The sequence below is a fragment of the Sinohyriopsis cumingii genome, chromosome 1 (assembly GCF_028554795.1).
Source record: "Sinohyriopsis cumingii isolate HCF-2022 chromosome 1, ASM2855479v2, whole genome shotgun sequence".
NCBI classification, from domain to species: domain Eukaryota; kingdom Metazoa; phylum Mollusca; class Bivalvia; order Unionida; family Unionidae; genus Sinohyriopsis; species Sinohyriopsis cumingii.
In genome coordinates, this window is record NC_142961.1 from 98,979,832 (window position 1) to 98,997,657 (window position 17,826).

Consider the following 17,826-nt stretch of genomic DNA (forward strand, 5'->3'; position numbering starts at 1 on the left):
GACACTCCACACTACTACTCCCATCCCTTAATCATCTTAAATCAGATTGAGAAAACTTAAGGTCCTATGCAGCAGTGGCACAACAATTATTGAACCCAAAATAAACATGAATTGTCTTGTTTACCTGAAGTAGAGAATTGTGCCTATCTCATGTTGGAACCTGAGGAATAAATCCAGCTGTTCTGCAGTCTTTATTGGTACAGATGCTGCCTGATTCAGTTTCTCAACCAGACCGAGTGGAATAACCTGAAATTCAAATTAACAAAATTGGAATCTTGCATAAAACTTATTTTAGAGAAATCATTGCTGGAACATCAGTTTTGTGGATTGGTGGTTCTTGTTGGGGTTTTCCGAAATTCTTCCAACACCTCAAGATACAGTATACTAAACTTACTTTATAAAATAATTTATTGTTTCCCATCATATACAATGTTACAACATAAATGCTGTCCAAACATTTACAGTAAATACAGTAACCTAACTTTTGTTGGCAATTTTATTTATGGGGTCGGACTATTTTGCGAAAATCAGCATGACCCAATGATGCTAATCCAGGGGTGTCCAAACTTTTTGCAAAGAGGGCCAGATTTGATAAAGTGAAGATGACGGGGGGCCAATAGTTCCTTCTGATGTTTTTTTAAACCATAAAAGTTATATGCAAATATACACTGTTATAGAACAATGAATAAATAATATAAAAAAAAAAAAAAAAAAAAAAACAATAAAGAAATAAAATAATTTGTATTGTCACAATTATCTTTATTTTTCAAATGACAATGTAACTAAATATAAGCCTCTCAAGGAGACATGAACAACTCTATATACACAATTCTACCTTTCATTCATATCTGGAGAGTCAGATAACATTGAACTGTATGTAATACCTTAAATTTGCCCGAGTTAGATAAATATCTTTGCCTCATGGTCATTTTAAACAGGAGTTATAACTAATGCAAAGTTTTCTGTTATCACTAAAGTTGAAAATAAGTGAATTTTGCTTTTGTCTTTTAAAAGATCTTTCAGAAAATAATAGTTTGTGCCACATATACAGGTACATAACATCAACTGTTATAACCAAATCTTATTCAAGTGTTTAATAAAATAAGTGACATAAGTCCAAGAGCATAAGTGTGCTTTTGGCTTTTCACTGTTACAAGTGACAGATGTTACCGTTCAAAACACTCAATTTCAGATTGATCAAGAAACCGATAACTTGCTGACACTAATGAGAAGGGTGATACTGAGATCTGGATTTCACTAAAGAGGCCAGGTCTGGTTTGAGGGCAGTGGTTGAGATGCGTAAAATGTCACGTAAGTGGGAGTCACTTAGTCTTGACCAATCGGTTCTTGTTTAAGTTCATGACAGAGAATGTCTACTCACACAAATATGTGGAGCCAAATAAGCTCAGAATATTCTTAGCAAATGTTTGCATTTCTGGAAATCTGCTTTTATCCAGCTGTCTGTAAAAGTCAACAAGAGAAAGCTGCTGATGTTTGTCGCGCCACTGATCGTCACACTGCAGCTCAATGAGCTCTAGCTGCAGCTGTGGAGGAGCATCATCAGGGTCCACGGAGAAGGGAGAAGAGAAAAGCAACATGTCCTTTTCAATAACAGGAAAATCCTAAAGTGCTTGTTTTGTTCCACAGAAAGAGATGCGGTAGCTGTTGCATAACTCTTCATTTGCACACCGATGTTGTCCTGTGGTAAACTGTCAATTACCTCTTTCAAAGCTGGGAAGTGCATGGTGCAGGGCTCTGTTTGGGACAAGTGTCTTTGGAAAAGCTGTAGCTTCGTTCCAAAGGCCTTGACGTGAACGTATAGCTGGTTCACCACTGCATCTCGTCCTTGAAGATTAACATTCAGCCCATTCAGATGCTTCGTTATGTCAACCAAAAACGACAAATCTGCCAGCCATACAGGATCGGACATTCTTTCATCGGTTGCCCTTTTCACACAAAAATGTCTTATTTCTTCTCTGAGAGAGAAAATTCGCTGCATTGCGGACCCCCAACTTAGCCACCTCACATCATTGTGATACATTGTGTCTCCGTATTCATCTTGGATGTCAAGCAAGAACTGCTGAAACTGTCGGTGGTGTAGAGCTTTATAGCGAATAGAATTGATTGCCTTTACCACTGGTTTCATAACATGATCAAATTTGAGATGTTTGGCGCAGAGAGCCTGCTGGTGAATTATACAGTGTAGTTTAATAGTGTTACCTCCTTCCTCGCTGACTTTATTGCAAATCAGTGTGGACAATCCACTTCGCTCACCGGCCATGGCAGGCACACTATCGGTAATGATCCCAGAAACTTTACTCCACAGTAGTTTCATATCATCAACAGCATCACAAACAAAAACGAATATATTCGTTCCTCTGGTTTGGACTTTAAGGCTTTGGAGGTCAAGCAGCTCCTCTATTACGTTCATGCTGTCATCAACTCCTCTTAAAAATGCAAGAGCTGTGCAGTATCAGAAGCATCGGTGCTTTCATCGCAGGCTAATGAGAAATAATCAAAAGTCACTCCCCTGTCCCTCAGTTGTCTCTTAATATCTGACAATATGTCCTCCACTCTCCGTGCTACAGTGTTACTTGCCAGGCAAACATTCATAAATTCTTGCTTCTTCTCTGGGAAAATGTTCACCACCATTTTCATGACACAGTCTTTGATAAATGTACCTTTAGTAAAGGATTTGCCATGTTTAGCTATTAACATGACCACTTCGTAACTTCCTTTGGTGATATTTTCCTTTGACTCACATGCCCGCGTGAAGAATCGCTGTTTAATGCCAGAGAAGCTTGGAATTGCTTCACATTTTCAGCGCTGTTACTCCCTGTTAGCTTGTCTCATATATGTTAGTGTCTCTTTACGTTGAAATCCTTACAAGGCAACTGTCTCGTTACAAATGAGACAAACACAACTGCCTCGATTTTCAGTGAAAAAGTATTGTAATTCCTATCTCTCCTGAAAGCTGCAGCCCTCACTTTCAACTTTCCTCTTTTTCTTTTCAGTCGCCATGGCAGAAATGAGCGGAGAAGGTTTCGTGTGCTAGCGGGCCATAAATAATACATTATATGACCGAAGCTGCGGGCCGTATGAAATCTTAGCGCAGGCCGTGATTGGCTCACGGGCTGGACTTTGGACACCCCTGTGCTAATTGATCAGCACCTACGACACAACTTAACATGGGTTAATAACCACTGCTGTATATGATATATACATTCAGCAGGTAGCAACACTTATATTCCTAATGTCAATGTGTTCAGGGAAGGTATTCAAACTATAAAATGCACTATATATTTTCAAAACATCTTGTGTACTAAGATAGTGGCTTGACTCTTCAATCCCAATTGTTACATATATCTGCTACCCCTACCAAGAATGTCTCACTAAGGCCAGCAATATTTGTTTCACATGTTAGATCAATCGTCTGTTAAGTTGTGATAGAATATCGTGCACTGCTCTTGTTGACCTGAAACATTTGTATCCGAAAAGTTTTAAAAATCGGGTCTGATGCAAGGAACAGATTATGGCATCATCATTTCCAACTAAAAGATATGTAACAAACACTTGACAGTGAGTCGACATAACTTAATGACCTCCAGTTCAGTTTCAGAAACAGCAGTTCCAATCTCAAGGTCAATTAGTTCTTGCTACATCGCTCAGTTCAACGTGATCTTTATATTTTTAATTCCTGTGGTGGCAACTGTCGACTCTCCCACAATAAACAATATTCAAACGGAATTGGCATGTCATCCAATAAATACAACTGATTTAGACCACTATCATCTATCTCACTGTAAGCAATATTCACATGGAAATGACGTGTCAAATGAAACCAACTGTTACGTTTCCTATTGTTTTTCAAAGTAGGGCCAAACATATGAATAAATATTCTTTGCTGAGAGTTTGGACTTTTTAAAGTCGTACCTGATTTTTATTTTTAGCTTCAAATACTGTTTTCGTATGTTGGTTGACATTTCTAAATGTTATTGTTGTAGGGTTTAAAGCCATTTTTCAGCACATGAAAGGCTATACATGGCGGCCAGTATTAATGGTGGAGGAAGAACTCGGGATAACCCGGGAAAGAACCACCAACCCACGAGAAGCTACTGGCAAGCTTTCTCGCATATCCACATTGGCTGAATCCGAGACTCGAACCCACACAGACATAGGTGAGATGGCAGTGATCCATAATGGATTACTGTACAAGCACAGCCTGACCATCTGACACAATAGACCATGATATATTACTTCATCATCTCCTGAATGTATTTGGTGTCTATGATACAGCCCTATCATGGTTCAAATCCTACTTAGTCAACAGGACATAAATTATGCCTGTACAAGGAACAACATTCCAGCCCAGTTCATCTATTGTGTCTACAAGGAACAACATTCCAGTCCAGTTAATTTACTGTGTCTGTACAATAACATTTAATTATGATCTGTGTTACACCTGAGCGAAAATGTGATTAAAGAACATTAAACCATGGTCTGTATTGGACTTGAGCTAGAATGGGATTAAAGAACATTTAATCATGGTCTGTGTCAGACGTGAGGCAGAATGTGATTGAAGAACATTTAGTCATGGTCTGTATCGGGCTTGAGCTAGAATGTGATTAAAGAATATTTAGTCATGGTCTGTGTTGGACCTGAGCCACAATGTGATTAAAGAACATTTAATCATGGTCTGTGTTGGACCTGAGCCACAATGTGATTGAAGAGCATTCAATCATGGTCTGTGTCAGACCTGAGCAAAAATGTGATTAAAGAACATTTAATCATAGTCCATATTGGACTTGAGCTAGAATGGGATTAAAGAACATTTAACCATGGTCTGTGTCAGACTTGAGGCAGAATGTGGTTGAAGAACATTTAGTCATGGTCTGGTCGGACCTGAGCCAAAATATGATTAAAGATATGAACCAGAATTGGATTAAAGAACATTTATTCATGGCCTGTATCAGCCACAATGGGATTAGAGAACATTTAATCATGGCCTGTATCGGGTCTGAACCAGAATTGGATTAAAGAACATTTAATCATGGCCTGTGTCGGGTCTGAGCCAAAATGGGATTAAGGAACATTTAATTATGGCCTGGATCAGGTCTTGGCCAGAATGGGATTGAAGAACATTTAATCATGGCTATAAGGGTGAGCACTTTAGACCATTCAGCCACTCAAGGCCACCAATCTAAGCCAGAAAAGCTCATTTGCAATTAAAGAACATCTGATCACGGTCTATATTGGATCTGAGCCAGAATGACTCATATGCGATTAAAGAACATTTGGTCACATCTGGACTGCTACATTAGACTGCTGTAACAAATAGGACTTCATCATTTCAGTTTATATCAAGTAGGAATTAATGATACTTTATCACTGATGATTGTTTGTCAAAAAGTTTCATACCTGAACTAAATCATACATATTTACTTGCATCAATTTGTTCACATACTATTAATTCTTATTTATTTACTGTATATAATCTTTTTCAATGTGATTAAGTCTCAACAGCTGGATGACAAATTTATAGTGTGCACTTACGGAACATATAACCATAATCTTCTTCACTTTTGTACTTTAGCAATAAAGGTGTTGATAAAACTTCCACAAAGATTGATAATCCTTGCAGTCTTAGCAAACTGCATGCTTAGTTGCTTTTCTTCACTTTTTGAGTTGCAGGTATCATGATAAAAATGAAATTTTTTAATCCATATAAATAAAAAGAAATTTCATCTTCTTTATTAAGTGCTTTGTTAGCTACTTATTATTATTATTGCTTCTTTTTAATGCTTCCTCTGAGTGCCTGCTAGTTTTTCCTCAGTGTATCTGTACGTTCTTACTCATAATGCCTGTATGTTCTTCCTCATAGTGCTTCCTCAAAGTGCCTGTTAGTTCTTCCTCCGGGTGCCTGTAAGTTCTTCCTCTGGGTGCCTATTAGTTCTTCCTCAGAGTGCCTGTAAGTTCTTCCTCATAGTCCTTCATCAGACTTCCTATAAGTTCTTCCTCAAAGTGCTTCCTCAGAGTGCCTGTTGATTCTTCCTCAGAGTGCCAGTAAAATCTTCCTTAAAGTGCATCATCTGAGTGCCTGTTAGTTCTTCCTCAGCATCCTTGTAAGTTCTTCCTTATAGTGCTTCCTCAAAGTGCCTGTTAGTTCTTCCTCCGAGTGACAACCGCTTCGGTGGCTTAGTGGTTAGAGTGTCCGCCTCGGATGTGGGTTCAATCCCTGGCCGAGTCATACCAGAGACTTACGAAAATGGTACAAACAACTGCATCGCTTGGTGCTCAGCATTAGTGTAGGACTGGTCGGCCTGGTGATAGGATACTGTGACTGGGTGGGACATCATGCCACATGTCAGTGGCATGATGCCCCAATGCTAGACATCACTATAAACTGCCACACTGCAGACATTGTAGTGATATGACTGAAAAATTGTTAAAAGCTACGTTAAAAACCCAAGTAACACACACACACACCCTCAGAGTGCTTGTATTTTCTTCCTCATAGTGCCTGTAAGTTCTTCCTCATGGTGGCTCCTCTGAGTGCCTGTTAGTTCTGCCTCAGGCTGCCTGTAAGTTCTTCCTCAAAGTGCTTCCTCAGAGTGCCTGTAAGTTCCTCAAAGTGCAATCTTTGAGTACCTGTAAGTTCTTCCTCTGAGTGCCTGTAAGTTCTGCCTCATATTGCTTCCTGAGTGCATGTTAGTTCTTCCTCAGAGTGCCTGTAAGTTCTTCTTCAGAGTGCCTGTAAGTTCTTCCTCATAGTGCTTCATCAGAGTGCCTGTAAGTTCTTCCTCATAGTGATTCCTCTGAGTGCCTGTAAGTTCTTCCTCACAGTGCTTCCTCTGAATGCCCATTAGTTCTTCCTCAGATTGCCTGTAAGTTCTTCCTCATAGTGCTTCCTTTGCGTGCCTGTTAGCACATCATCTTGGCCCTTTTTATTGCCACTTGTTGCTCTTAATAATGCCTAGTGCTATTTCCCAGGATGATTTTGTTATAATAAGTTCTAAAGATTATTAACCATAAAAATAAATCTGCCTCAAGAAAGCACACTGAAGGGTGTTTGTTTTCACTGCAACAGACAGATGTGCAGAAATATATAATGACAGTCAGACACTTACATATCAATATGTCCCATCTGCAAATAGTGGGGGCATAACATGTTGATGAATAAGCAGGATGAATGATATATGACAAAAGCAAGTTATAAGCTTGGTTAGCTGTACATTTCTGCAGTATTATTTCCTATTATTTTACCTTTTTTCCAGCAGATTTAAGCTTTATTAGTGCGTCTTCCATGGGTAGCCAACTGGTCGGCACTTCCTCACCCCAATATGGCTGCTCTTTAGCCAACTTGAAAATCCTGTTTTTCAATGCTTGCAACTGAGGTTCATGCTGGGTGTTATCAATGGCAAAAAATGTTGCCACATGACGCAAAGTTGGCTTATCATTCAAAATCTGGCAAATCTGTGGGAAATACATTCCGATGACTTCTTTTCGCTTATCCTGCAAAGAAAGGACATAAAATCGGAATGCGCTACGTATAGCATGGGACATACTTACAGCTATGTATAGCATGGGATGTAATGAGAGCTATGTATAGCATGGGACATACTTAGAGCTATGTATAGCATGGGACATACTGAGAGCTATGTATAGTATGGGATGTACTGAGAGCTATGTATAGCATGAGACATACTTAGAGCTATGAATAGCATGGGATGTACTGAGAGTTATGTATAGCATGGGATGTACTTAGAGCTATGTATAACATGGGACATACTGAGAGCAATGTATAGCATGGGATCTACTGGTGGCTATGTATAGCATGGGATGTACTAAGAACTATGTATAGCATGGGATGTACTGAGAGCTATGTATAGCATGGGACATACTTAGAGCTATGTATAGCATGGGACATACTGAGAGCTATGATTAGTATGGGACATACTGAGAGCTATGTATAGTATGGGATGTACTGAGAGCTATGTATAGCATGGGATGTACTGAGAGTTATGTATAGCATGGGATGTACTTAGCGCTATGTATAGCATGGGACATACTGAGAGCGATATATATAGCATGATATGTATTTAGAGCTATGTATAGCATCGGATGTACTGAGAGCTATATATAGCATGGGATGTACTGAAAGTTATGTATAGCAGGGACATACTTAGAGCTATGTATACCATGGTACGTACTGAGAGTTATGTATAGCATGGGATGTACTGGTAGCTATGTATAGCATGGGATGTACTGAGAACTATGTATAGCATGGGATGTACTTGGAGCTACGTATAGCATGGGATGTACTGAGAGCTACGTATAGCATGGGATGTACTGAGAACTATGTATAGCATGGGATGTACTTAGAGCTATGTACAGCATGGGATCTACTGAGAGCTATGTATAGCATGGGATGTACTGAGAACTATGTATAGCATGGGATGTACTTAGATCTATGTACAGCATGGGATGTACTGAGAGCTATGTATAGTATGGGATGTACTTAGAGCTATGTACAGCATGGGATCTACTGAGAGCTATGTATAGCATGGGATGTACTGAGAGCTATGTATAGCATGGGATGTACTTAGAGCTATGTACAGCATGGGACGTACTGAGAGCTATGTATAGCATGGGATGTACTGAGAACTATGTATAGCATGGGATGTACTTAGAGCTATGTATAGTATGGGATGTACTTAGAGCTATGTATAGCATGGGATGTACTGAGAGCTATGTATAGCATGGGATGTACTGAGAGCTATGTATTGCATGGGATGTACTGAGAACTATGTATAGCATGGGATGTACTTAGAGCTATGTATAGTATGGGATGTACTTAGAGCTATGTATAGCATGGGATGTACTTAGAGCTATGTATAGTATGGGATGTACTGAGAGCTATGTATAGTATGGGATGTACTTAGAGCTATGTATAGCATGGGATATACTGTGAGCTACTTATAGCATGGGACATACTTAAAGTTGTTATGGTAGTGGGGCTGCAAAGATATCTTACAAATGTCAATGAAGTAAATATACTAAAAGTTGGTATGGAAGTAGGACTGCAGACATCTTACATGTGTCAATGAAGTAAATACACTAAAAGTTTTTATGGAAGTAGTACTGTAAAGACATCTTACATGTGTCAATAAAGTAAATATACTAAAAGCTGGCATGGAAGTAGGACTGCAAAGACATCTTACGTGTGTCAATTCAGTAAATACACTAGAAGCTGTTATGGAAATACCCCTGCAAAGACATCATTTGTCATTGAAGTAAATACACTATCAGTTGGTTTGGAAGTAGGATTGAAAAGACATGTTACATGTGTCAATGAAGTAAATATACTAAAAGCTGGTATGGAAGTAGGACTGCAAAGACATCTTACACATGTCACCTTACATGTGTCAATAAAGTAAATATACTAAAAGCTGTTATGGAAGTAGGACTGCAAAGACATCTTACATGTGTCAATAAAGTAAATATACTAAAAGCTGTTATGGAAGTAGGACTGCAAAGACATCTTACGTGTGTCAATTCAGTAAATACACTAGAAGCTGTTATGGAAATACCCCTGCAAAGACATCATGTGTCATTGAAGTAAATACACTATCAGTTGGTTTGGAAGTAGGATTGAAAAGACATGTTACATGTGTCAATGAAGTAAATATACTAAAAGCTGGTATGGAAGTAGGACTGCAAAGACATCTTACACATGTCAATAAAGTAAATATACTAAAAGCTGTTATGGAAGTAGGACTGCAAAGACATCTTACGTGTGTCAATTAAGTAAATAAACTAGAAGCTGTTATGGAAATACCCCTGCAAAGACATCATGTGTCATTGAAGTAAATACACTATCAGTTGGTTTGGAAGTAGGATTGAAAAGACATCTTACATGCGTCAATGTAAATGCACTAAAGCTGTTATGGAAGTAGGACTACAAAGACATCTTATATGTGTCAATTAAGTAAATACAATAGAAGCTGTTATGAAAGTAGGATTGCAAAGACATCTTACATGTGTCAATTAAGTAAATACACTAGAAGCTGTTATGGAAGTAGGATTGCAAAGACATCTTACATGTGTCAATTAAGTAAATACAATAGAAGCTGTTATGGAAGTAGGATTGCAACAGGATTACAATGATATTTAGGGTGTAATGGCTCTTAATACATTGAGGTAAATAATTACTTCTGTCTAAGCTAGATTAATATAATATTGTGCAACATAATATATGTATCAATGTCAACCTATCAGCAATTTGAGAAATACAAATCTGTGTAACCTATCTACCATTTCAGTAACACATCACTGTTAGAATCAGCCATTTGATAAACACAACAATGTGTAACCTAATACAAAGTATTCTATCAGCCATTTGAGAAATACAACACTAATCTATCAACCACTTTGAGCAACATAAGAATGGGTTAGTACAAGGCCTATTTTTATAAATTCTGATACAAGTAATGCGCAGCAAACATATAACATAGACTGATTTGATGAGACTATGTCTCAGTTTCACAAACTCCAAACCCACTTCACTTGATTAGAACTGTGAAAAAGTTAATTGTTGAGATTAGTTGCCACAAACAGCAAAGTCCACTAAAATGCACAGCAGCAGTGTGGTGATGTCGAGGGAGAAGATAACACATTGATTGCAATGCCCAAGTGAATTTCAGTTTTTATACATATGGGAAGCTCGAGGCATCTCTCATAAGCATTACTAGATCAATCATTTTTTAGATGGATCAGTTCAGCATGCAGTCCACATTGGACAGTAGATGGGATGTTTGGTTAGAAAACATTTAAGGTTTCAGATCAATGTGGTACTGACAAGCATATACGAGGGTCATGATAAAGCAGTGGTTTATCTCTTATATTGTGAGCCAGCTTGGAAACTGGACAATGAATACGAATCAGGTTTTGAAAGGAGTTGCAAGGAGAGAAAAAGTGCTTCAGAAAGCCAACATGAGGTTTGGTAATGTGCAAAATACATCGATACCATTGTATGGTTCAAATAAAGAGAAACATCACCTTTGGTAATAACAAACTTGTATTTAATAGCCTACCGAGTCACTCATGGCTTTACTGTTTCATAATAAGTTTTAATGATGACACAGCAAACCAAACTTGCAATCTATGCACACTGAATATATATATATATATATATATATATATATATATATATATATATATATATATATATATATATATATATATATATATATATATATATATATATATATCAAACTACATGGGCAATGTAAGCAGTACAACTTGTATAGCTGATACAACAGACCACAAAGGCAATGTAAGCAGAATAAAAAAACTAATGCATTTTAAATAACATTTATATCTACCTCTTGTATCTTATCCACATGTGTACCAACAAGAATCACAGGTGGGGCAGAAAGGATGCCAACATCTGGAGTTGTCACTGAGGTACTAGCTCCAGGGGATGTCACTATGGTATCAGCTGATGAGGATGTAACAGTGATGCCCGTTGCTGGAGATGCCCCTGTGCTGGAAGCTGTTGCAGATGTCATTGTGCTGCCAATTGCAGTGGAAAAAGTCAATGTTGTGCCAGCTGCAGGATATGTAAATGTGATGCCAGTTGCTGGTGATGTCACCATGATGCCAGATGCAGTGGAAGTCACTGTTCTGCCAGCTGCAATGGAATTCACTGTGCTGCCAGCTGCAGCAGATGTAAATGTAATGCCAGTTGCAGGGGATGTCATTGTGATGCCAGTTGCTGGTGATGTCACCATGATACCAGCTGCAGTGGAAGTTACTGTTCTGCCAGCTGCAGTGGAATTCACTGTTCTGCCAGCTGCAGCAGATGTAAATGTAATGCCAGTTGCAGGGGATGTCATTGTGATGCCAGTTGCTGGTGATGTCACCATGATACCAGCTGCAGTGGAAGTTACTGTTCTGCCAGCTGCAGTGGAATTCACTGTTCTGCCAGCTGCAGCAGATGTAAATGTAATGCCAGTTGCAGGGGATGTCATTGTGATGCCAGTTGCTGGTGATGTCACCATGATACCAGCTGCAGTGGAAGTCACTGTTCTGCCAGCTGCAGTGGAATTCACTGTTCTGCCAGCTGCAGCAGATGTAAATGTAATGTCAGTTGCAGGGGATGTCATTGTGATGCAAGTTGCTGGTGATGTCATCATGATGCCAGCTGCAGTTGAAGTCATTGTGATTCCAGTTGCAGTGGAAGTCACAGTGATGCCACCTGCAGGGGATATAACTTGGGAATCATCTGCCTGGGATGATGCACAGCAATGTATTGAATTGAGCCAAACTTCAACCAGTTCTGCAAAGGATCAAAGACAGACATTAATGATAATAATAATTAATTTTATACTGCATGACACAGTGGTCCATCTACAGACAAGTGCATTATTCTTTTAGCCTGCACTCCTACAAAATAATCAGTTCTATAATTATAGTATAATTATATATATATATATATATATATATATATATATATATATATATATATATATATATATATATATATATATATATATATATATATTCCATTACCCTAGAAGAAAGTATGAATTCAAATTACTGTACTCTAGAAGAGAACATGCATTCAAGTAGCAACCAAGGTCTTCAAAATCATTTATTTTCTCAAGGATTAGTTTTTGTTATGCATATTTGATTTAATTTATATTTGATTTAATTTAATTGTTTGTTTGTTAGTATTAAAATATTTTTATTCCACTATGTGCTATTGTAATTTAATTGTATTTACTGGATTTGACATTTTCCAGAAATTAATTTTCCAGAAATTCAGTTCAGTTTGATGTGACTCCTTTTGTAAACACTAATAATAGAAACTTTGTATCTAATGCTGACCTAGTTCCTGACCTTGATTCAGAAATCAGTGAGTGCTGAAGCAAACAACATTTTTATTTTTATTTTATTCTTTCTTAGAGTAAGATTCATAAAGAGAAATTGAGGCCATACTTGGAATACATGACAAATAACATGTATCAATTAGGTTTTTCCGGTGGATTGACACACATCGTTGCATCTGTTTGCATTTTACTAAGAATTAATATTGATGTATTAAGAAATAATAGTTATTCTTGCCATATTCTTCTTTGTAGTTAACCGGAATTTATAACTTTCACTGTAGATCATGTTCTCATATTCTAGGCAAACTCAACTCTCCATAAGGGTCATGGGGCAAATATGTTAAACATTTAGCAGGATTTTTTGTAGATATTTTCTAGTCTGGAACAGCAAATTGTTTTTATCAATACATTCAATGTTCATTAAAATGTTTGTCCAAACAATACTGGAAACTAGTTTTGTCTCTGTATGTTGATTAACATTACCTTGAACTTGATGCAATTTTAATCCGTCTGTATCAAAGTAACAATCATCATCTCTCACAAGATCTGTGAATTGTTGACTGAGATTGGTAACCAAGAGGTATATCGCACGGTGTGTAAGAAATGTTTGGTGTGTAGTGTAGAATACATATTGGCCTGCAAAATCCCATATTGCCAATGCTGCATACTCTTCTAAATTCTTTTTTAGTTCGTCTGCCTTCTCATTGACCAACTGAAGGAATTCCATTGTTGCATCACCTATACTGCTTTCAGGTTTTCCACTGTCAAGAATGGCATCATGACTCGCCTCCAGTGCTTGGGAGTTTACATCAACGTTTTGGTGAATGTCTGACTCTGGACTGGTTGGCATGTCATTATCTTTGATATCACTGAAATCATTGTGATAGATGACATTTGTGCTGGATGTTATATTATCCTCATTTTGATAAATGATTTTTCCATGCTCTCCCTGCTCACTACTGACCTCTGACCTCTCTGTTTTATTAGTCAGGAGCTTTACAATACGTTGAAGGCGAGTCAGCTGATCAGAATCTTGAAAAGCAAAAGGAAGATAAAATGTTTTATAGCCAAATAAAGTTATCAATTATCTCACTGAGTATTGTTTACTTTGTCTCTGCATAACATATAATACTAATCTAATGCAAGATTTTACATTAGTTACAAATACTTGCATAAAACACTACCTTGGTAACACAACGGCAATTTCTAGTAGACTGAGGTTGTTATAAACTTTGATACTTCTTTTTATGTTATACATTTTCCAGTCAAAAAATAAACTGATAAATACTTAATTGGTTACATAATAGTTGTTACTGAAATGATTAACCAGTTTTCATACCATGTAAATTTATGTTGTTGTTTAGGTTTAATGCAATTTTTTAATACAGTTTTAAATCTGATAAAAGCCTGATAAGAACCATTGTCCTATTGGAAGCTACTGCCAAGCTTTCTTATACAACCATATTGGCCAAGCCCAAGCTCAAACCCACGCAGACTGATATGAGATGGCAGTAAAGGGATGTGCATTAGACCACTCTGCCACCATTGGCCCCAAATATGTATGCTCCGTAACATATACCAAATAAAAGTAGTATAACCCCAAGGACCAATAATAATAATAATAATAATAATGTATAGTAATAATCATATAACTGGATAATGAACATTTGAATGAGCACAGCCAAGGAAAATCACATGCAGGCCAGTAGTTGGACCACTCTGATGATGAAAAGAAAAGTATGTGTGACCCATGTATGTATTTGTCATGAATGAGCATACAAGTGAGTTGAGTGAGTGAGTGAGTGATCAATCACAATACATGATGTGGCACTAACATCGCCTCCCTGCCTACTAATAAAATCCTTATACATCTTTCATCTTTGGATGAACAACACTTTACTCGTTCTACTTTTGCATATAGTGTTAGTCATAATGCGACAGAACTGTAACAATTGTAAATTTCTAGTTTTCGAATCTGGTAAGATACAATGTATCTGACATACTGAAATACCCACATGCAGGTTGTGTATAGTATCTGTTTCATTTGTAGTATTGTATATAAATTATTCATTCTGTTTTGTTTTAGGTGTATCCCATTGCAGTGGGATGACATCATTAAGAGTCAAGGTCAGTAACTTCACAGCTGATGGACATTCAACTATGTGTAAATAGAATTACCTTGGAAACAAATTATGGTCTACCTGATTTTTGTAAGGTTATTTGCTACAACTTTGAGCAAGCAGACCTGACCTTGCCTACAAATTTGAAGGACATATCCACTGGCCTTGTTCCAGAGTATGTTATTGTGTCATATGTCAGTTGAGAATCTGTATATTAGGTGGATGAAGTAAATAATTATTCATTCAAATCAGTAATTTAGTTGGGTTCAGTTATAATTTGAGAGGAATCATTTATTTAACTTATTCAATGGAATTATAAAGTGCTCTAAATTCTAGCGACAACTTAAAATTACTGGCACAACAGCTCATTAAAGGCTACTGGAAAGTCAGCACATTAAGGGCTATTGGAAAGTCAGCTCATTAAGAGCTACTGGAAAGTCAGCACATGAGGGCTACTGGAAAGTCAGCACATTCAAGATATGGAATTCACTCAGAACATTTTATGTTTCTACATGTGATAGAACTGAACACTGAAGTTTCCATCTAAATGTTCACACTGAATTCTGGGGCAAGACGATATTTGTCAAATTATAACAAATGTGTTGGTTACACTTTTTCTGCTATTTATTTTAAGACCATAGAGTCTTAGCACATCTCAGGAGTAGCACAAACAACATTGCATGATGGACAAATTCAGGTCATCACATCAGTGCCATTTTTACTTAAGAGTCAAACAAGCTTTAAAAGAAGTATTTTAGTGAAAACCCAATGCAAAAATGATCATCAATTCTGGAGAAATCTTTCTAACATTATTTTCAAACTGGCCACTATGGCAGCCATGTCTGATTTTCAAGACTTCGATTGGATGTCAGATCTGCACCAGTTTAACTTAAGACAAACTGGACATCATGTCTCGGAGTAAAAATCCGATGTTGATATAACAATTCTTGCTGAAGAAGTAGCGATTAGTAAACTTTCAAGATGGCTGTTGCGGTAGTAACACTTACATCAGAGAGGCACCATTTTCAGATTGGGCCAACTATACATCATATGAAATTAATTAGTGAAAACTCTATGTTGATATGACCATTCATGAGTGTGTGAGTGTGATAACAAGAATTTCAAGATGGCTGCCATAGTGGATGAGTTCATCACAGTTAGGACCAGCTAGAAATCATAAAGAGTCTTCTAGTAATAACCCCAGTGAATGACACATGGGCACCATTTTCACATAGGACCAACTAGGCACCATGAAAAGTAGTTTTTGTCGTTGTAGGGTTTAATGCCATTTTTCAGCACAAGATAGGCTATATATGGCGGCCAGTATAATTGGTGGAGGAAGAACACTGGAAAACCCAGGGAAGAACCACCAACCCATGATTAGCTACTGGCAGACTTTCTCATGTACCAACGTTAGCCAAGCCTGAGACTCGAACTCACACAGACAGAGGTGAGATGGCAGTGATCCGTAACGGTGAGCACTTTAGACCACTCGGGGCCCCTTAACTAGTAGTAACTACAAGATTTTTCAAATGTCTGCTAGCTACAGTATCATATGCCAGATGGCACCATCTTCTCATAGGTGTGTGTGTGTTTTGGATTTTTAAGATAGCTTCAATAATTTTTCTGTTATTTCGCTACGATGTCTGCAATGTGATAGTTTATAGTGATGTCTAGTACTGGGGCATCATGCTGCAGACATGTAGCATCCTGTCCCACCCAGTCACATTATCCTGACACCAGGCCAACCAGTCCTAACACTGACCTCTTAATGCTGAGCACCAAGCGAGGCAGCTGTTAGTACCATTTTTATAAGTATTTGGTATGACTCGGCTGGGGATCGAACCCACAACCTCCAGCATCTGAGGCAGACGCTCTAACCACTAGGCCACCGAAGCGGTCAGATCTTCACATTGGACCAATTATCCAATTTGATATATATATATATATATATATATATATATATATATATATATATATATATATATATATATATATATATATATATATATATATATATATATATATATATATATATATATATATATATATATATATATATATATATATAGATATATATATAGATAGATATATATAGATATATATAGATATAGATATATATATATATATATATATATATATATATATATATATATATATATATATATATATATATATATATATATATATATATATATATATATATATATATATATATATATATATATATATATATATATATATATATATATATATATATATATATATATATATATATATATATATATATATATATATATATATATATATATATATATATATATATATATATCATAACAAGTTGTTTAGTGGAAAGCCCATGTTCAAAGGACAAACTGTTGATGTGGAAATATGACACATTTTTGTCATAACTGCCACTGGATGAATTTAGTTTCAACTAGTAATCACAAAAGGTCTATTAGTGAAAACCTTACGATGACATGAACATCCATTCACTAACCATAGTCATGAACAAGATTTTCAAGATGGTCACCAAGGAAGCCATATCTGACATCTGAGCAAGTTTATTTTAATTTAGGACTGCCTTTACCTTATGGATGAACGTGTTTCAAAAGCAAAATTCCAAGTCGCAGTTAGGAGAAGTGGCAATTTCAAACTTGTGCAAATGGACCAATGACAAATGCTAGCACATCCCATAATCTCTTCTGGTCCATGACCAGTAGTGCTAATGATAGTTCTCATGTACAAAGGTCAAAACAACGCCAGATCATCTGAATAGCTTTACTCCAGTCTCTGAAGTTCATAACAGAATC

General features: G+C 37.0%; 1 protein-coding gene across 1 annotated transcript in view; it reads right to left on the reverse strand.

Moving 5' to 3' along the window:
• Positions 1-2,431, reverse strand: part of LOC149807430 (uncharacterized) — a 56,484-nt gene extending 54,053 nt beyond the window's left edge. The window contains exons 1-2 of the mRNA XM_089954994.1: positions 1,721-2,431; positions 125-246 (exon numbers count right to left, since the gene is read on the reverse strand). Of these exons, the coding sequence (XP_089811120.1) occupies positions 125-246; positions 1,721-2,431 (833 nt within the window). The remainder of the gene's footprint in view (positions 1-124; positions 247-1,720) is intronic.
• Between the last annotated feature and the right edge of the window lie 15,395 nt (positions 2,432-17,826).